This window comes from Euprymna scolopes, chromosome 43 (assembly GCF_053919585.1).
Source record: "Euprymna scolopes isolate OS-2025 chromosome 43, ASM5391958v1, whole genome shotgun sequence".
Lineage (NCBI taxonomy): Eukaryota > Metazoa > Mollusca > Cephalopoda > Sepiida > Sepiolidae > Euprymna > Euprymna scolopes.
Window position 1 is genome coordinate 26,682,695 of NC_136524.1, and position 22,852 is coordinate 26,705,546.

General features: G+C 35.0%; 1 protein-coding gene and 2 pseudogenes across 7 annotated transcripts in view; 1 reads left to right on the plus strand and 2 right to left on the minus strand.

The window, feature by feature from the left end:
- The window catches only part of LOC145268251 (FHF complex subunit HOOK-interacting protein 1B-like), a 293,884-nt gene that overhangs the window by 125,467 nt on the left and 145,565 nt on the right, over window positions 1-22,852 (plus strand). For all 7 annotated transcript variants that reach the window (XM_080123586.1, XM_080123590.1, XM_080123588.1 and 4 more), the window contains exon 3: window positions 2,592-2,750. In XM_080123586.1, the coding sequence (XP_079979712.1) occupies window positions 2,592-2,750 (159 nt within the window). The remainder of the gene's footprint in view (window positions 1-2,591; window positions 2,751-22,852) is intronic.
- On the minus strand, window positions 8,250-8,383 carry LOC145268495 (U2 spliceosomal RNA; annotated as a pseudogene).
- LOC145268496 (U2 spliceosomal RNA) lies at window positions 12,337-12,470 on the minus strand (annotated as a pseudogene).

Below are 22,852 nucleotides of genomic sequence, written 5' to 3' on the forward strand. Positions count from 1 at the left end.
CAATTTCTGGTCTAAACATTTGAAATTTTACATAAAGGGTATTCAGAGATAGGGCAAACTTTTTAATCGGTTTGGTTTGAAAATTTGAGCTACCAATATATATATATATATATATATATATATATATATATATATATACACATATATGTATGTTTGCATGTCTGCCTAAAACTTTTGACAGAGGCGACGGATTTTCACAAGATTAGTATTGACCCTTCAGACGACAAATATCGAAAAATTGGCTAAAACATTAATTTCTTCACCCTCAACTGGGCACTTTTCTACAGGGAAGGGGTTACTTTTTTCGCCGATATTTTCGAAAGTCATCCTCTCCTTTCGATTGTCTAGCCTTAATTAAAACCTATGTCAGTTCCGGTTTGCCGATGGTCATAACAGCAAAGACGTCAGAGTTTTTTTCCCCCATTCTTTTCCTTCTTTATGGTACTTTTCGGTACGAGTTTGAGCCTCCCTTCCTACTACCACTTTTTTTTTTTTTTTTTTTTGCTCAATATACACCTCCAAACACCCGGGCAACGCCGGGCACCCGTGTTAGTATATATATAGTTTTTTTTATTACTTAAATTTGATTCAGACAAATATAATTTTTCAAAACAGAAATTTATTGTTTTGACAAAGTAAAAATATAAGTTTATAGCTTAAAATATTGCAGCATTAAGAATTGATTATATAATTTTATAAATTGAATTAAAAAAAAAAAAATTTGAATGCTACAATATTTTAAATTGTAAATTTATATTTTTTTACTAGAATATCTTGTCCTTTTCTTTTCTAGTTTTAATAACTAGTCCTTTACTTTTCCATGTTTAAGCTTAACCATATTACTTTACATGCTCGCATTTTTCTATTGTAATCCATGATTTCTCCAGGCTTCCAGTAAATTCACTTGTTCTTTGTTTAATTTCAGTCTTATTTTTCCCCCATAAACATAACAAACACATATGTAATAATAATGTACGACACTCGTCTGCTTTCAATAAAATTCCCCCCCCAATTATTTCCCTTTCATGCTTTTATTCTCTGTTTCACTTGTTACTTCTCTTTTCATGAGAACAGTGAATTGGTAGCAACAGTAGTCACTGAAACGACATGGTTGTTATGGAAACCTGTCATAAAAAACGTCGCTCACCTCCTTACGAATTTTTACGATTTTGAACACCAGTAAATTCATCATAACTGTTGTTTTACTGAACGAAAATTGAAAATTTGTTTTCACAATATAGCTGAGAAGGTGATCTATAAACTGTAATAATTGTTTGAAATTTGGTTGAAAAATGAGTGAGCGGTGAAGCTTTAAAGCAGTTTTAAAATACTAAAACTGCCACTTAACCATATATTCAAACACTACCGTGTGTGAATGATATATATTATGAAATTAAAGCTGCTTTTTATAAATAAAAAATTTTCTTTTCAAGGCAAATATATTACAAATTCACATTCTCGTATACCCTAGCAAAGTAAATATATTAACGGTGTATCCAATATAGAATATTGCAGAAGAAATTGTTCAAGCAGCCAAGATATACTAGAGATTTGTTTTGGATTAATACCGGTTAAAATTTCCAATTCCAAAGAATAAACAAAATGAAATTGCTCCAATATCACTAACATTTTTAGTTTATTTGTACTGAGATTTCTTGAAGTTTGGGTATCACATTCTTAAATTTTTTTTTTTTTCTAGTAGTGGTGGGGAGGAGTGTATCCTGTGCCAGTGTTCAAGTGATTTTGGCAAAAGTATAATTTGGTTGTTATTTGCCAAATGTTGCTAAAAATGCCAAGATAGAGTATAAAGAAGAAAGCACACACGATAGTAATAAAATGCAAGTGCGTTCCAAAAGTAATGCCTCCTATTTTTTGCATTCCACCAGAATGGATCAGGATATTGCAAATTGCATTATTATGATGACTGAACTTATGCATATGTGGCCTGAAAGTTTCATTTCTCTGTTGCAGATATTGATGGTGTGAGACTCTAAGAAAGTAACCTCTGTCATGGACATTCGTCAGAAGCAGAAATGTATAATTGAATTCCTGGTAAAAGTGCATTGAGAATGGTGTTGTCTATGTAGAAAAATACATTCTGGAGCTCAAAAGGTTGCCCGTTTTAATGGTACCACTCCTGTCTTTGTAGCCACATAGATGCAAAGGGCTATTATTTGGGATTTGAGGTCATGTCTCACAAGGGACTGTTGGGAGTCGAGCAGCAAAATATCTGGTCAGAGTACATTTAAAATTCTGCATATTAGTACAGTCATGGGAGCAGGAAACGGGGAAGGGGATTCCAAAGTCTATCAATCCAAGGAAAATAACTATTAAATTTCTTTTTTTGGGACTGATAGACTTTATAGAAGGCTTTCTGGCATTGAAGGAGCGTACAATGAAGAGTTAAGATTTTGCTGCTTGTCAGGTTAGTCAGGAGTATGTATGTATGTATGTCGAGGGGACACAAGTGCTATCTGTTCATCAGACTTATATATAAAATACCTACATACTTATTTACTAGGAATACTTAAAACGAGCTACCATCCCTTTTATATTCATGAATATTTATATTTCCTTTCTTTATTTTTCAGGTCCTTGCTACGGGACTTAGTGGTTTATTTTCATCTCTACCCAGGAAGATCAGTGTCACAAATGATGAATGGCACCGTCTTACGATGGAAGATTGTGCTGATATCCCAGACCTTGTACTTTTCCTTAATTCCCTAGAGTTTTGTAATGCGGTTCTACAAGTAAGTATACCATTTATTACCTGCACCCTGGCACAGCTTACATTTTTGGTCACATTTGTTTATTTGTGTAGAGGCAAATTACACCTTGGTCTTTATTATATAAATAGATGGCGAATATATATGTATATAGGATAAACTAATATATGTATTTGAATCAAATTGTAAAAAAAAAAAAAAAATGCATACATTAAACAGCAAGAATGATTTTTTAAATATGGGATAAAAAATGTCAAGACTTTACCACTCCGCTGTCTTTCACTGTGACTTCATTTTGGAGTAAAAAATGTTTTCTGTTGAAATTATTTTTCCAAATTTTTAATGTTTTTTGTTTTTCATATTATTTGGAATATTTAGACTATTCTTCTCATCTTCAGTGTTATCCGCACAATGTTTCAGTCAATATAACCTGTGACATTCTTCAAGCGTATCTTGACAAACGCTGGAATCTTTTTGTTGAACATGGGAATCTGCACAAAACTTTGAACGGAACTCTTTATTTAATCCACAGAAATAAAATAGTTTTGTTCCATCAGCCATGACTGAGTAGAAGTCCTAAGTAATTTATAATTGTATTTTGAGCATTGCCCACACTGAGGATTGAACCTTCAACCTCCAAAAGAATGTCACTTACAACTGAATTTCACCAAGTACTCTATCAACTACACCATTTTCTTTTTTTGCTTAGGACGGGGCATCCTATCAGATGCCACACATTCAAATAATCTAATTGAGAGATCTTTAAGATTTTAACCATCCCTTTGAGTGCAATTGTTTGTATTTTTTTTTTTTCACTTGGTTCACCACTTATATTCACCAAGTAGTTTTTGAAAATTCATTTTTTTTTAATCCAGTTGCTCCTATAATTCCTGGAGTAATGGAGATTTTCCTTAGATTCTAGTTTCTTTTTATGTTGTACATGACCGCGGTATTTTGTTAGCGATGTTTCCAGTATCATTAGAGAGAATGACTTCAACTAGGGTTATTTTTTTTTGCCTCTTGTCTATCACTGTCTGGTTTAACACCGCTATTTTTTTTTTTTTTTAGGTATGTCACTGTAGGGATTGGATATGTAGGGGACTAGGATATATAAATACTCCAATCCCGTTACAAAATAATAATGAAACGAATGGGAATTGAAGGAAACAAAGACTCAATTAATGGATAAGATAAATGTCGTTTATTTGCTGTTGAAAGAAATGAACGTTTTAGTTATAACATGTCCGCGCGTATGTAACCCATGTTTGTTACAGTACTGGTGTTGTAGCAAGAATAGGAAATGTGTTTGCATCTCAAGTTCGGGTCATTATTGTTTGTTCGCGCGTGGGAATTGAAGTGAGTGTTGTAGTGGAAATGAGAATCCAGCGTGTAGGCAAGGAAGAGGATATTAGAGTTGTCATCAGTTAGTAGTCAGCTACGCGAAGGTGTTCTTAGTGGCCAGTAGTAGATGGAAAGAGAAAGAATGAGAATGTATACATACAGTCTTTAGCTCGTGCCCCATACATAGTAGGAAGTGGGCGTGAGGTACGCGTGCGCGCGCGCCGAAACGGCGGCGGCTTGTAAGCCCAACCTCTCACGTTGAGAGTTGGTTCTAAAGAGGATTAGAAACAGCTTATCGCCTTGTTTTTATACTCGTTTCCAGAGTGTATTTTGCGCATGTGTATTTCTTTAGAAAGTGGAAGTGACGTCGTCCATGTGCTGTGTTCGTGTTCGCGTGTGTGAGTACATGTGTATACGTAAGTGTGTGTGTGTATATATACGTGAATGTGAGTGTATGTACGCGAACGTGAATAAGTGTACATGTGTGGACGTGGGCGCGTATGTTTGTGTGCGCGTATGTATATGACAGCTTGAAATATGAATGCGTGTTTTGTGTGAGACTTGAAAAAGGCTCGTACAGATATTCATAGTGTATTATGTATGACTTATTTCCAACAGTTTTTTCTAGCGCATGTTCCCAAAATTTGCTGCTACATTCAATATTCAACTTCAATGGAGATATTTACACACTCCATTGTGTTGCATCATATTGTAGCCATCCTTCAGTAAAATCTTAGAGCTGAGCATCAGATGGCTCACACTCTCTACTTCTGTGCAGAAAACCCTGCACTTGTCATTGCTGAGACCACTGATCTTAATAGTATTGGTCATCAAGCCTTGATCTTGGGCAGCGATTATCATCCTCTCCTGATCTCCTGATCATAGTGGAACAATCCCTTTTGAGTCCTTTCCTTATCTATATATTTCTGAATTTGTTCATCCAGGAAATATTTGCCACATTCTTCCAGTTTTCTGCAATAAAATGTCTTGGTGTATTTCTGGTGGTTCTTTTTGGGCTATTTCCATGACAGATTTGTTTGGTATTTCTGTTTTATTTGTAAGACAGTCTTATCCAAAATGTCAGTCTAGTTTTGTGATGGAAGTTGTTCTACAGGCTTGGTTTAGGTCCTGGGAGCTCATCAGTTATTGATCAGTATGGCTTGATGTTGATCGTCAGTTTCTGGGAGAATCATACCTCCTGCCCCTCTGGACAAGTATAATCTTGCCGGTATTGTTAAATTTCAAACCTCTCGAATCCCACCCATTGTCTGGTACTGTTGAAGAAGCAAACAAATAAAAAAGGAAAGAAATATAAATCTGACTCCCTATTTTTTTAAGTACAAATGAAATGCAATTATTTGTGGCTCTTCCAAAACAACACATTTCCTTATCTTTCAAAAGTCTTTTCACACACGTTTAAAAATGCTCTGCCATATAACATGTGCTTTCTAAGTCTCTGTCCCTGCCACCTGACACCAATCTTAGTGCTTTCTTGCCCTCGAGTTCACACATACATCTTCCCAGCGTGCACTTTGCTTATCCTGTTCAACCACGTGCTGCATTTTTTTCTCTTTCTTTTTCTCTCATTCTTTCCATGACATCAGCGCGTGCACACGTGCCAATTTGCATATGTGCTTTAACAACTGCTGCTGCTAATATTTTTGCAAATCAGCTATTCTACAGCTTCTGCTGATTTTCTTACACGTGCCCATACACACTATGTTACCAAGAGAACACACCGCTTTGTTGTACAGCGCCAACATTTTTGGTCCCCCAACAAAAGGAGGGTGGACCTGTACATTTACCCTTGTCTGTTCGTCTGTCCGCACTTATTCTCAATAACTACACCTTGGAATTTTTTGAAATTTTGCACAAACATTAAACATATAAGTAAAAAAAGGAACGAATTTTCTGGGAAACTCCGGTTACCCCCTAGGGGTGCCTTTTGTGTTAAAATGGCTAAAATTGACACTTTTGTGCCTATCAAAAAAAAAATTGATGCCTTGAATTTTTATAAAACTTCCTGAAAAGTTGTAACTGACTGGTTTTTATATATTTTTATTTGCGATAACTCTTGGGTGTCTTTTAGGGCTAATAAAAACACTCCATTTTTGGAACGTTTTTACCATATTTGTCCAAAATTTTGTGTATGTCTATTTAGCAGTTTTGTATGGTGCTGAACTCAAATTTAAATATGTTAAGGCCTTGGGGACTTTTGGGGCTAAATGGGGGAGGTGAGGGAAATGCTGAACTTAGTCAATTTTTTTTTTATGCCTCATTCACTGTGCACTCACAGGGGATCATGTTTGCTTTACTTGTTTCTTGTTTTAGTGTCTAGCCTGTTAATATCCTTTTGTGGTCAGTCAATAATGCCAAATAATATCAGTGGCCTGGAAGTTACTTTGTTTTTGTTTGTAAGGTGTGTTTTACAAATTTTTCTTTCATGCAAGACATATTCTCTCCCACTTTTTTTCTCTCATCTTGACAGATTGAATTGAATCTTTTTCTTCTGAGCCAAAGTATTTTTATTGTTCATGTTCTTTTATCTCTGATGCTGCTCTCTATATTAAGCCGTATGTTTTCTATTTGAATCTTCCCAGTTTTGAAGGAGCATTTGGCACATTGGTTCAAACCAAACTTTATTCTAATATCCTTGGAGAAGATATGTACATACAGCTTGGTCATCCATGAAGAGCAAGTGGTTGACTCTTTTATTTGGGTCTTGTTGGCAGCCTTGGCTTAGGTTGTAGGCACTCCAGCTTTTATTCAATAATTTACTTAACAAAATCTACTGCTAGACAGAAGTAAAGAAGATAAGCTATCTCCTTGGAAGATGCCTCTTTGGATCCTATGTATTTAAAAGGCCAAAGTGCGCCTTCTTTAGTAGCATTGGCTTGACTCTCCCCATCTTTCGACTTTGTCACATCTTCCTGCAATGGGAAGGAAATAAATAACAGCTTTAAGAAATTGACTTCCAAACTAATCTCTGGCCAGGTCTTTATGTATCCCTCTTTCTCTCAAATCCATTTTCGTCACTTCTTCCCATATTTGCCTTGGTTGTTCCCTGTAAACTAATGCTACTACCTCAACTGTTCTACATCTAATGCAAGAACTCTCATCTACTCTTTTAAAGTGGCCATCTATATATATAAAAGGCAAAAATCGGTGTGTATGTATGTATGTATGTATGTATGTATGTATGTTTGTTTGTAACGCTAAAACTTCTGAAAGACGGAACCAGAGTTGACAAATTTGGTATCATATTGCACCTTGATCACCCGGATGACAAATATCGAAATTTCACGTCAAACGGACCAGTAGAAAGGGGTCAACTGATCGTTTTTCTCCTAGGGGGGCCCCCAAAAAAACCTGTCATTTTAACGTTATTCAATACGTGTCACGTGACGTGACGTCAGCTCAAACTTTTGACAGACACAACCAAAGTTGACAAATTATGTATCATATTGAACCTTGATCACCCGCATGACAAATATCGAAATTCCACACCAAACGGACCATTAAAAGGGGGTGAACTGATCATTTCTCTCCTAGGGGGGGCCCCCCAAAAAACCTGTCATTTTAATGTTAATATTACATAATCCAAAAACGCTTAGTCATGTCACGTGACGTGACGTCAACATCCAGTAATGGCGAACAAATGTAAACAAACACTTTGTTTTACCGATACTTTTGTAATTTCTCTTCTGCTTTGTTCTAGAGATTATTAAACTCCATGACAATGTCTCCAACGTATTTAACTGGTTAAAAATAGTATTTATACAAGAGTTTTAACGAAAAATATCAGGAAAAAATGTACAGGAATAAAAAAAAATTCAGCTTTCAAACTATTCGTCGATAAAAAAACCGATCTTTATATTTACGCTAGCCATTTTGTATATTACCACGTGACCTGCTATCTCTTAAACTGGAGGGGGGGGGGATCCACTTGAATCCAACAAAACCAGTAATTTTTTTTTTCTATTATATATACATCATTTTCTATAAAATTAAGTGTAGACTTTATAATTAAAACAAAAAATGTTATTCATACTAAAAAAAAAAAACGCTTAGTCATGTCACGTGACGTGACGTCAACATCCACTAATGGCGAACAATTGTACCTATTTACTATGCCTCCCCACGGGACAGAGTTAGACACCAGGGTCGTTTTTTAACGTGGAGAAAAGGTACAAAAATAAAAATTGTCTCAGTCGTGGAGGATTTCTCCTCCACCGAAAGAGAACAAGAAATAGAAGTGCAGCATCTGAAGAACAGATACTACACTTTGATCTTGACCAAAAGGCCAAGAATGCGAACAATTGTAAATAACAACTTTTTTCACAAAACCAACACCGTCTTTCTTTTTTTTCTCTCTCTTTCTCTCTCTCACCCACTTACTCTTCCCTCTCTCTCACCCTCTTTCTCTTGACGTCACACCACTGTTAAACTGTGGGGGGGGGGAACACATTCCCAGGCATTATCTCCTATAGATGCACATTTTATTAGAAATTCAGCTTTCAAAATATTAGACGATAATAAAAATATAAAACCAACACCCTCTTTCTCTTTTCTCTCTCTCTCACCAACTTACTCTTCTCTCTCTCTCACCCTCTTTCTCTTGACCTCCTACTACTGTTAAACTGTGTGTGTGGGGGGGGGGGAAGAGGCAGCTTGAAAACCAACAAAAACAGTGCACAGTTTCCCAAGCATTTGGGGTGGGAAGGGGGGGAAGAAGCCGAGCGCACAGTTTCGTGTGAGAGAGAGAGAACAATTCTCAACCTATATACTCAACAAATTTTTTATCTACAGATTTGAAAGTTTGTATATAGGGTATTCAGACATATGGAAATATATCTAGCATAATCTATCTATTATATCTATAAAAGTGAAAATGTGTGTGTGTGTGAGGTAGCCAGAGAGAGAGAGAGAGAGAGAGAGAGAGAGAGAGAGAGAGAGAGAGAGAGAGAGAGAGAGAGACAACAATTCTCAACCTATATATTCAATACATTTTTTATCTACAGATTTGAAAATTTGTATATAGGGTATTCAGACATATGGAAATATATCTAGCATAATCTATCTATTATATCTATAAAAGTGAAAATGTGTGTGTGTGTGTGTGTGTGCGTAAGAGAGAGAGAGAGAACAATTCTCAACCTATATACTCAACGTATTTTTATCTACGGATTTTAAACTTTGTATATAGGGTATTCAGACATATAGAAATATATCTAGCATAATCTATACATTATATCTATAAAAGTGAGAATGTGAGTGTGTGAGAGAGAGAGAACAATTCTCAACCTATATATTCAACAAATTTTTTACCTACAGATTTGAAAATTTGTATATTGGGTATTCAGACATATGGAAATATATCTAGCATAATCGATCTATTATATCTATAAAAGTCAGAATGTTTGCGTGTGGTTGTGTGTGTAAGGTTGCGAGAGAGAGAGAGAACAATTCTCAACCTATCTATTCAATAAATTTGTTATCTACAGATTTGACCATTTGTATATAGGGTATTCAGACATATGGAAATATATCCAGCATAATCTATCTATTATATCCATAAAAGTGAGAATGTGTGCGTGAGAGAGAGAGAGAGAGAGAGAGAGAGTAAGTACAATTCTCACCCTATATATTCAACAAATTTTTTATCTACCGATAATAAAATTTGTATATAGGGTATTCAGACATATGGAAATATATCTAGCATAATCTATCTATTATATCTAGAAAAGTGAGAATGTGTGTGAAAGAGAGAGAGAGAAGAGAGAGAGAGAGAACAATTCTCAACCTATATATTCAACTAATTTTTATGTACAGATCTGAAAATTTGTATACAGGGTATTCAGACATATGGAAATATATCTAGCATAATCTATTATATCTATAAAAGGTAGAATGTGTGTGTGTGTTTGTGAGTGAGTGAGTGAGTGAGTGAGAGAGAGAGAGAGAGAGAACAATTCTCAACCTATATACTCAACAAATTTTGTATCTACAGATTTGATAATTTGTATATAGGGTATTCAGACATAAGGAAATATATCTAGCATAATCTATCTATTATATCTATAAAAGTGAGAATGTGTGTGAAAGAGAGAGAGAGAGAACAATTCTCAACCTATATATTCAACAAATTCTATCTTTACAGATTTGAAAATTTGTATATAGGGTATTCAGACATTTGGAAATATATCTAGCATAATCTATTATATCTATAAAAGTGAGAATGTGTGTGTGAGAGAGAGAGAAAGAACAATTCTCAACCTATATACTCAACAAATTTTTTATCTACAGATTTAAAAATTTGTATATAGGGTATTCAGACATATAGAAATATATCTAGCATAACCTATCTATTATATCTATAAAATGACCATGTGTGTGTGTGTGTGAGAGAGAGAGAGAGTCAGAGAGAGAGAGAGAACAATTTTCAGCTTGTGTGTGTGTGAGAAAGAGAGAGAGAGAAAGAGAGGAAGGAAAATTCTCACCCTATATATTCAACAAATTTTTTATCTACATATTAGAAAATTTGGATATAGGGTATTCAGACGTATGGAAATATATCTAGCATAATCTATCTATTATATCTATAAAAGTGAGAATGTGTGTGTGAGAGAGAGAGAAAGAGAGAGAGAGAGAACAATTCTCAACCTATATATTCAACTAATTTTTTATCTACAGATTTGAAAATGTGTATATTGGGTATTCAGACATATGTAAATATATCTGGCATAATCTATGTATTATATCTATAAAAGTGTGAATGTGAGTGATGGAAAGAGCAAAAAATTCTCAACCTATATAACCTATAAAAGTGAGAATATGTGTGAGAGAGAGAGAGAGAGAGAACAATTCTCAACCTATATATTCCACACATTTTTGGGCACAGATTTGGAAATTTGTATATAGGGTAGGCAGACATATAGAAATATATCTAGCATAATCTATCTATTATATCTATAAAAGTGAGAACTTGTGTGTGTGTGTGTGTGTGAGAGAGAGAGAGAACAATTCTTAACCTACATACTCAACAAATTTTTTACCTACAGTTTAGAAAATTTGTATATAGGGTATTCAGACATATGGAAATATATCTAGCATAATCTATCTATTATAACTACAAAAGTTAGAATGTGTGTGTGAGAGAGAGAGAGAGAGAACAATTCTAAACCTATATATTCAACAAATTTTTTATCTACAGATTTGAAACTTTGTATATAGGGTATTCAGACATATGGAAATATATCTAGCATAATCTATCTATTTTATCTATAAAAGTGAGAATGCGTGTGTGTGAGATAGCGAGAGAGAGAGAGAGAAAAAGAGAGAGATAAAAATTCTCAACCTATACATTCAACAAATTTTTTATCCACAGATTTGAACATTTGTATATAGGGTGTTCAGACATATAGAAATATATCTAGCATAATCTATCTATTATATGTATAAAAGTGAGAATGTGTGTGTGTGTGAGAGAGAGGACAATTGTCAACCTATGTATACAACAAATTTTTTATCTACAGATTTCAAAATTTGTATATTGGGCATTCAGACATATTTCAATATATCTGGCATAATCTGTCTATTATATCTATAAAAGTGAGAATGTGTGTCATTTCTCTCCTAGGGGGGGCCCCCAAAAAAACCTGTCATTTTAATGTTAATATTACATAATCCAAAAACGCTTAGTCATGTCACGTGACGTGACGTCAACATCCAGTAATGGCGAACAAATGTAAACAAACACTTTGTTTTACCGATACTTTTGTAATTTCTCTTCTGCTTTGTTCTAGAGATTATTAAACTCCATGACAATGTCTCCAACGTATTTAACTGGTTAAAAATAGTATTTATACAAGAGTTTTAACGAAAAATATCAGGAAAAAATGTACAGGAATAAAAAAAAATTCAGCTTTCAAACTATTCGTCGATAAAAAAACCGATCTTTATATTTACGCTAGCCATTTTGTATATTACCACGTGACCTGCTATCTCTTAAACTGGAGGGGGGGGGGATCCACTTGAATCCAACAAAACCAGTAATTTTTTTTTTCTATTATATATACATCATTTTCTATAAAATTAAGTGTAGACTTTATAATTAAAACAAAAAATGTTATTCATACTAAAAAAAAAAAACGCTTAGTCATGTCACGTGACGTGACGTCAACATCCACTAATGGCGAACAATTGTACCTATTTACTATGCCTCCCCACGGGACAGAGTTAGACACCAGGGTCGTTTTTTAACGTGGAGAAAAGGTACAAAAATAAAAATTGTCTCAGTCGTGGAGGATTTCTCCTCCACCGAAAGAGAACAAGAAATAGAAGTGCAGCATCTGAAGAACAGATACTACACTTTGATCTTGACCAAAAGGCCAAGAATGCGAACAATTGTAAATAACAACTTTTTTCACAAAACCAACACCGTCTTTCTTTTTTTTCTCTCTCTTTCTCTCTCTCACCCACTTACTCTTCCCTCTCTCTCACCCTCTTTCTCTTGACGTCACACCACTGTTAAACTGTGGGGGGGGGAACACATTCCCAGGCATTATCTCCTATAGATGCACATTTTATTAGAAATTCAGCTTTCAAAATATTAGACGATAATAAAAATATAAAACCAACACCCTCTTTCTCTTTTCTCTCTCTCTCACCAACTTACTCTTCTCTCTCTCTCACCCTCTTTCTCTTGACCTCCTACTACTGTTAAACTGTGTGTGTGGGGGGGGGAAGAGGCAGCTTGAAAACCAACAAAAACAGTGCACAGTTTCCCAAGCATTTGGGGTGGGAAGGGGGGGAAGAAGCCGAGCGCACAGTTTCGTGTGAGAGAGAGAGAACAATTCTCAACCTATATACTCAACAAATTTTTTATCTACAGATTTGAAAGTTTGTATATAGGGTATTCAGACATATGGAAATATATCTAGCATAATCTATCTATTATATCTATAAAAGTGAAAATGTGTGTGTGTGTGAGGTAGCCAGAGAGAGAGAGAGAGAGAGAGAGAGAGAGAGAGAGAGAGAGAGAGAGAGACAACAATTCTCAACCTATATATTCAATACATTTTTTATCTACAGATTTGAAAATTTGTATATAGGGTATTCAGACATATGGAAATATATCTAGCATAATCTATCTATTATATCTATAAAAGTGAAAATGTGTGTGTGTGTGTGTGTGTGCGTAAGAGAGAGAGAGAGAACAATTCTCAACCTATATACTCAACGTATTTTTATCTACGGATTTTAAACTTTGTATATAGGGTATTCAGACATATAGAAATATATCTAGCATAATCTATACATTATATCTATAAAAGTGAGAATGTGAGTGTGTGAGAGAGAGAGAACAATTCTCAACCTATATATTCAACAAATTTTTTACCTACAGATTTGAAAATTTGTATATTGGGTATTCAGACATATGGAAATATATCTAGCATAATCGATCTATTATATCTATAAAAGTCAGAATGTTTGCGTGTGGTTGTGTGTGTAAGGTTGCGAGAGAGAGAGAGAACAATTCTCAACCTATCTATTCAATAAATTTGTTATCTACAGATTTGACCATTTGTATATAGGGTATTCAGACATATGGAAATATATCCAGCATAATCTATCTATTATATCCATAAAAGTGAGAATGTGTGCGTGAGAGAGAGAGAGAGAGAGAGAGAGAGAGAGAGTAAGTACAATTCTCACCCTATATATTCAACAAATTTTTTATCTACCGATAATAAAATTTGTATATAGGGTATTCAGACATATGGAAATATATCTAGCATAATCTATCTATTATATCTAGAAAAGTGAGAATGTGTGTGAAAGAGAGAGAGAGAAGAGAGAGAGAGAGAACAATTCTCAACCTATATATTCAACTAATTTTTATGTACAGATCTGAAAATTTGTATACAGGGTATTCAGACATATGGAAATATATCTAGCATAATCTATTATATCTATAAAAGGTAGAATGTGTGTGTGTGTTTGTGAGTGAGTGAGTGAGTGAGAGAGAGAGAGAGAGAACAATTCTCAACCTATATACTCAACAAATTTTGTATCTACAGATTTGATAATTTGTATATAGGGTATTCAGACATAAGGAAATATATCTAGCATAATCTATCTATTATATCTATAAAAGTGAGAATGTGTGTGAAAGAGAGAGAGAGAGAACAATTCTCAACCTATATATTCAACAAATTCTATCTTTACAGATTTGAAAATTTGTATATAGGGTATTCAGACATTTGGAAATATATCTAGCATAATCTATTATATCTATAAAAGTGAGAATGTGTGTGTGAGAGAGAGAGAAAGAACAATTCTCAACCTATATACTCAACAAATTTTTTATCTACAGATTTAAAAATTTGTATATAGGGTATTCAGACATATAGAAATATATCTAGCATAACCTATCTATTATATCTATAAAATGACCATGTGTGTGTGTGTGTGAGAGAGAGAGAGAGTCAGAGAGAGAGAGAGAACAATTTTCAGCTTGTGTGTGTGTGAGAAAGAGAGAGAGAGAAAGAGAGGAAGGAAAATTCTCACCCTATATATTCAACAAATTTTTTATCTACATATTAGAAAATTTGGATATAGGGTATTCAGACGTATGGAAATATATCTAGCATAATCTATCTATTATATCTATAAAAGTGAGAATGTGTGTGTGAGAGAGAGAGAAAGAGAGAGAGAGAGAACAATTCTCAACCTATATATTCAACTAATTTTTTATCTACAGATTTGAAAATGTGTATATTGGGTATTCAGACATATGTAAATATATCTGGCATAATCTATGTATTATATCTATAAAAGTGTGAATGTGAGTGATGGAAAGAGCAAAAAATTCTCAACCTATATAACCTATAAAAGTGAGAATATGTGTGAGAGAGAGAGAGAGAGAGAACAATTCTCAACCTATATATTCCACACATTTTTGGGCACAGATTTGGAAATTTGTATATAGGGTAGGCAGACATATAGAAATATATCTAGCATAATCTATCTATTATATCTATAAAAGTGAGAACTTGTGTGTGTGTGTGTGTGTGAGAGAGAGAGAGAACAATTCTTAACCTACATACTCAACAAATTTTTTACCTACAGTTTAGAAAATTTGTATATAGGGTATTCAGACATATGGAAATATATCTAGCATAATCTATCTATTATAACTACAAAAGTTAGAATGTGTGTGTGAGAGAGAGAGAGAGAGAACAATTCTAAACCTATATATTCAACAAATTTTTTATCTACAGATTTGAAACTTTGTATATAGGGTATTCAGACATATGGAAATATATCTAGCATAATCTATCTATTTTATCTATAAAAGTGAGAATGCGTGTGTGTGAGATAGCGAGAGAGAGAGAGAGAAAAAGAGAGAGATAAAAATTCTCAACCTATACATTCAACAAATTTTTTATCCACAGATTTGAACATTTGTATATAGGGTGTTCAGACATATAGAAATATATCTAGCATAATCTATCTATTATATGTATAAAAGTGAGAATGTGTGTGTGTGTGAGAGAGAGGACAATTGTCAACCTATGTATACAACAAATTTTTTATCTACAGATTTCAAAATTTGTATATTGGGCATTCAGACATATTTCAATATATCTGGCATAATCTGTCTATTATATCTATAAAAGTGAGAATGTGTGTGATAGAGAGAGAGAGAACAATTCTCAACCTATATACTCAACAAATTTTTTATCTACAGATTTGAAAATTTGTATATAGGGTATTCAGACATATGGAAATATATCTAGCATAATCTATTATATCTATAAAAGTGAGAATGTGTGTGTGTGTGTGTGTGAGAGAGAGAGAGAGAGAGAACAATTCTCAACCCATATACTCAACAAATTCTTTATCTACAGATTTTAAAATTTGTATATAGAGTATTCATACAAATAGAAATATATCTAGGATAATCTTTCTATTATATCTATAAAAGTGAGAATGTGTGTGTGAGCGAGAGAGAGAGAGAGAGAGAGAGAGAGAACAGTTCTCAACCTATACATTCAACAAATTTTTATATATAGGGTATTCAGAAATATCGAAATATATCTAGCATAATCTATTATATCATTAAAAGTTAGAATGTGTGTGTGTGAGAGATAGAGAGAACAATTCTCAACCTATGCACTCTACAAATTTTTTATCTACAAATTAGAAAATTTGTATATAGGGTATTCACACATATGGAAATATATCTAGCATAATCTATCTATTATATCTATAAAAGTTAGAATGTGTGTGTGAGGTAGCCAGAGAGAGAGAGAGAGAGAGTAAGAACAATTTTCAACCTATATATTCAACAAATATTGGATCTACAGATTAGAAAATTTGTATATAGGGTATTCAGACATATGGAAATATATCTAGCATAATCTATCTATTATATCTCTAAAATTGAGAATGTGTGTGTGAGAGAGAGAGAGAGAACAATTTTCAACCTATATACTCAACAAATTTTTATATCTACAGATTTGAAAATTTGTATATAGGGTATTCAGACATATGGAAATATATCTAGAGTAATCTATCTATTATATCTATAAAAGTGAGAATGCGTGTGTGTGTGAGAGAGAGCGACACAGAACAATTCTCAACCTATATATTCAACAAATTTTTTATGTACAGATCTGAAATATCACATTTGTATAGAAGTAGAAATCTTGATACCTACTCTGATACCTAATAAAAGAAAGGACACTCTTTAGGGCGGATTTTGATTATAACAAGTCACTAATTAGAAATTATAATAAACATTCTAATAATTTAAGAATTTTACCAAAATAAAATTGCATGGTAATCACCCAATTTCTGCCACAAAATTTTGATTGGCAGAACTCATAAACATAAAATATATATTTTCTAATTTCATCTTTTTTTTTTCTTTTTACATAATCTGGTTTGATGTTTTCCCAAATATTCAAATCACTATATTTTGCTGCTTAATATCAAATACAGCAACTGAGTTATTTTTATGCATCAAACAATTACATTTTCTCATTCATCCAAACTAATCACTGAACATCAATTTCATATTTTCTTCACTAAAATATTACTGTGCTTGATGTCATCAAGTGGAGCGGATCATTTTTTTTTCATTTGTTCACACATTTTTCCAATTTATATATATTTTAAAGATTCTTAGCCTATGTCATTGCATACCAATCTGTTTATTAAAAGTTAAGGTTCACTGTAAACACATATGTTACACCAAAATAAAAACGCTTCAGATAATGTCTTGATATTCAATTCAGTTTCTCACATGACATCTTATGAAGTTAGTAGAAATGTTACAGACTTTTGAATCTCAAACACTTTCAATACTGTGCACTGATATTTTCTTTTTTGCAATATAAGCACATTCATGATTTTTTTTACAAACGTTAAAAACTTTCACATTGTGTAGCAATATACTGAAACAATTATAAAAATATTTGTTTTTATTTTGAATGATGCAGGGCATCTGAAGAGAGATTTTTCTAACAAAATGAAAGTATAATTTTTAGCAATAGGTATCTAGGAAAAGGCCACTACATATGTTATAAGTTCCAAATTTCCACAACCTGGCAAATACTGGTACATGCTAGCAAATTTAGATTTGCAATTACAAAATATGATTCTAATTTTTTCCTTTGCTCTTTATTCTAACACTACACTAAGTTTACTGTGTTATTTCGCTACAGTTGATATTGTGTAGAACAATAAGAAAATCATAGTGAACAATGCATTCAACAAAATTTCACACACATTTCTAGATACCTATATCTAATAAGTTCAAAAGAAAGGACACACTTAGGGAGGTATTTTGGTGGTCAAGTCACTAAAAAGAGATTAGCTGGTTTCCCGGCATAGCCCAGGATATAATAAAGATTGACTGAAATACATGTTCTAGCTGGTTTCTAGGCGTTGCCAGGGATGTAATATAGACACATTATGTTGTATATTACCTGTTCTCTTCTCCCTAAGGTAAAACAATTTCATATACATGCTGTAAATTACCTATGCTAGGGATAAAACATGAACAATATCAGTCCTAGGGTAGATAAAACAAATAATACATAGAGATGAAAGATTCCTCTCCCCTAAGAATCAAACATATGTTCAATATCTGCTTTTGTTTTTTCATTGTTTATACGGTCCCGAGCAACGCCGGGTAGCCCTGCTAGTATAATATATAAAAGCGAAACGTCTGTGTGTATGTATGTATGTTTGTTTGTAACGCTAAAACTTTTGAAAGACGGAACCAGACTTGATAAATTTGGTATCATATCGAAGCCCCATATCCCGGATGACAAATATCGAAATTTCACGTCAAACGGACCAGTAGAAGGGGATGAACTGATCGTTTTTCTCCCATGGGGGCCCCCCAAAAAACCTGTCATTTTAATGTTGTTATTACGTAATTCTTGAATGATCCAAAAACGCTTAGTCATGTCACGTGACGTGACGTCAACATCCAGTAATGGCGAACAAATGTAAATAACAACTTTTTTTTGCGATACTTTTGTAATTTCTCTTCTCCTTCGTTCTATATATTATTAAACTTCATGACAATGTCTCCAACGTGAGTAACTGGTTAAAAATAGTATTTATACAAGAGTTTTAACGAAAAATGTCAGGAAAAAATGTACAGGAATAAAAAAATTCAGCTTTCAAAATATTCGTCGATAATAAAACCGATCTTTATATTTACGCTAGCCATTTTGTATATTACCACGTGACCTCCTATCTCTTAAACTGGAGGGGGGGGGATCCACTTGAATCCAACAAAACCAGTAAATTTTTTTTTCTATTATATATACATTATTTTCTATAAAATTAAGTGTAGATTTTATAATTAAAACCAAAAATGTTATTCATACGTTAAAAAAAAACGCTTAGTCATATCACGTGACGTGACGTCAACATCCACTAATGGCGAACAATTGTAAACTTTTTTCACCGATACTCACCATATTTCTCTCTCTCTCTCTCTCTCTCACTCTCTTATCTCTATATCTCTCTCTCTAGACCTCTTTCTCTTCTCTTTCTCTCTCTCACCCTCTTTATCTACTCTCTGTCTCTCTCTCACCCTCTTTCCCTTCTATCTATATTAGCACTTATCAAGGCCAATAGGCAACTCGAGATTGAGAGTTCAAACGTGCACAGTAGTGAAATTTGGGAAAGAGGATGGAACAACTTTCTCTTCTGCCTCTCTCTCACACTCTTTATCTTCTCTCTCTCTCTCGCTCTCTCTCTCTCTCACCCTGTTTCTCTTCTCTCTATATTAGCACTTATGAAGGCCAATAGGCAAATCGAGGATAGACTCGACGATGAGAGTTCAAACGTGCACAGTATTACAATTTGGAAAAGAGGATGGAACAACTTTCTCTTCTGCCTCTCTCTCACACTCTTTATCTTCTCTCTCTCTCTCACCCTGTTTCTCTTCTCTCTATATTAGCACTTATCAAGGCAAATAGGCAACTCGAGGATCAACTCGACTCACCATATTTCTCTCTCTCTCACTCTCTTCTCTCTCTCTCTCTCTAGACCTCTTTCTCTTCTCTTTCTCTCTCTCATCCTCTTTATCTACTCTCTCTCTCTCTCAAACCCTCTTTCCCTTCTCTCACCCTCTTTCCCTTCTATCTATATTAGCACTTATCAAGGCCAATAGGCAACTCGAGATTGAGAGTTCAAACGTGCACAGTAGTGAAATTTGGGAAAGAGGATGGAACAACTTTCTCTTCTGCCTCTCTCTCTAACTCTTTATCTTCTCTCTCTCTCTCGCTCTCTCTCTCACCCTGTTTCTCTTCTCTCTATATCAGCACTTATGAAGGCCAATAGGCAAATCGAGGATAGACTCGACGATGAGAGTTCAAACGTGCACAGTATTACAATTTGGAAAGAGGATGGAACAACTTTCTCTTCTGCCTCTCTCTCACACTCTTTATCTTCTCTATCTCTCTCACCCTGTTTCTCTTCTATCTATATTAGCACTTATCAAGGCAAATAAGCAACTCGAGGATCAACTCGACTCACCATATTTCTCTCTCTCTCACTCTCTTCTCTCTCTCTCTCTCTAGACCTCTTTCTCTTCCCTTTCTCTCTCTCACCCTCTTTATCTACTCTCTCTCTAAAACCCTCTTTCCCTTCTATCCATATTAGCACTTACCAAGGCCAAAAGGCAATTCGAGGATGAGCGTTCAAACGTGCACAGTAGTGAAATTTGGGAAAGAGGATGGAACAACTTTCTCTTCTGTCTCTCTCTCACGAAAGAGGATGGAACAACTTTCTCTTCTGCCTCTCTCTCACACTCTTTATCTTCTCTCTCTCTCTCTACCCCTGTTTCTCTTCTCTCTATATTAGCACTTCTCAAGGCCAATAGGCAACTCGAGGATAAACTCGACGATGAGAGTTCAAACGTGCACAGTATTCAAATTTGGGAAAGAGGATGGAACAACTTTCACTTCTGCCTCTCTCTCACACTCTTTATCTTCGCTCTCTCTCACCCTGTTTCTCTTCTCTCTATATTAGCACTTATCAAGGCCAATGGGCAACTCAAGGATCAACTCGACCATGAGAGTTTAAACGTGCACAGTATTCAAATTTGGGAAAGAGAATGGAACATCTTTCTCTTCTGCCTCTCTCTCACACTCTTTATCTTCTCTCTCTCTCTCACCCTGTTTCTCTTCTCTCTATATTAGCACTTATCAAGGCCAATAGGCAACTCGAGGATAAACTCGACGATGAGAGTTCAAACGTGCACAGTATTCAAATTTGGGAAAGAGGATGGAACAACTTTCTCTTCTGCCTCTCTCTCACACTCTTTATCTTCTCTCTCTCTCACCCTGTTTCTCTTCTCTCTATATTAGCACTTATCAAGGCCAATAGGCAACTCAAGGATCAACTCGACGATGAGAGTTCAAACGTGCACAGTATTCAAATTTGGGAAAGAGGATGGAACAACTTTCTCTTCTGCCTCTCTCTCACACTCTTTATCTTCTCTCTCTCACCCTGTTTCTCTTCTCTATATATTAGCACTTATCAAGGCCAATAGGCAACTCGAGGACCAACTCGACAATGAGAGTTCAAACGTGCACAGTATTCAAATTTGGGAAAGAGGATGGAACAACTTTCTCTTCTGCCTCTCTCTCACACACTTTATCTTCTCTCTTTCTCTCACCCTGTTTCTCTTCTCTCTGTATTAGCACTTATTAAGGCCAATAGGCAACTCGAGGATCAACTCGACGATGAGAGTTCAAACGTGCACAGTATTCAAATTTGGGAAAGAGGATGGAACAACTGTCTCGACTGCCTCTCTCTCACACTCTTTATCTTCTCTCTCTCTCTCTCTCTCTACCCCTGTTTCTCTTCTCTCTATATTAGCACTTATCAAGGCCAATAGGCAACTCGAGGATCAACTCGACGATGAGAGTTCAAACGTGCACAGTAGTAAAATTTGGGAAAGAGGATGGAACAACTTTCTCTACTGCCTCTCTCTCACACTCTTTATCTTCTCTCTCTCACCCTGTTTCTCTTCTCTCTATATTAGCACTTATCAAGGCCAATAGGCAACTCGAGGACCAACTCGACGATGAGTTCAAATGTGCACAGTATTCAAATTTGGAAAAGAGGATGGAACAACTTTCTCTACTGCCTCTCTCTCACACTCTTTATCTTCTCTCTCTCACCCTGTTTCTCTTCTCTCTATATTAGCACTTATCAAGGCCAATAGGCAACTCGAGGATCAACTCGACGATGAGAGTTCAAACGTTCACAGTATTAAAATTTGGGAAAGAGGATGAAACAACTTTCTCTTCTGCCTCTCTCTCACACTCTTTATCTTCTCTCTCTCTCACCCTGTTTCTCTTCTCTCTATATTAGCACTTATCAAGGCCAATAGGCAACTCGAGGATCAACTCGACGATGAGTTCAAACGTGCACAGTATTCAAATTTGGGAAAGAGGATGGAACAACTTTCTCTACTGCCTCTCTCTCACACTCTTTATCTTCTCTCTCTCTCTCACCCTGTTTCTCTTCTCTCTATATTAGCACTTATCAAGGCCAATAGGCAACTCGAGGATCAACTCGACGATGAGAGTTCAAACGTGCACAGTATTCAAATTTGGGAAAGAGGATGGAACAACTTTCTCTTCTGCCTCTCTCTCACACTCTTTATCTTCTCTCTCTCTCACCCTGTTTCTCTTCTCTCTATATTAGCACTTATCAAGGCCAATAGGCAACTCGAGGATCAACTCGACGATGAGAGTTCAAACGTGCACAGTATTCAAATTTGGGAAAGAGGATGGAACAACTTTCTCTTCTGCCTCTCTCTCAAACTCTTTATCTTCTCTCTCTCTCTCACCCTGTTTCTCTTCTCTCTATATTAGCACTTATCAAGGCCAATAGGCAACTCGAGGATCAACTCGACGATGAGAGTTCAAACGTGCACAGTATTCAAATTTGGGAAAGAGGATGGAACAACTTTCTCTTCTGCCTCTCTCTCACACTCTTTATCTTCTCTCTCTCTCTACCCCTGTTTCTCTTCTCTCTATATTAGCACTTATCAAGGCCAATAGGCAACTCGAGGATCAACTCGACGATGAGAGTTCAAACGTGAACAGTAGTCAAATTTGGGAAAGAGGATGGAACAACTTTCTCTTCTGCCTCTCTCTCACACTCTTTATCTTCTCTCTCTCTCTCTCTCACCCTGAAAGATTCCTCTCCCCTAAGAATAAAGCATATGTTCAATA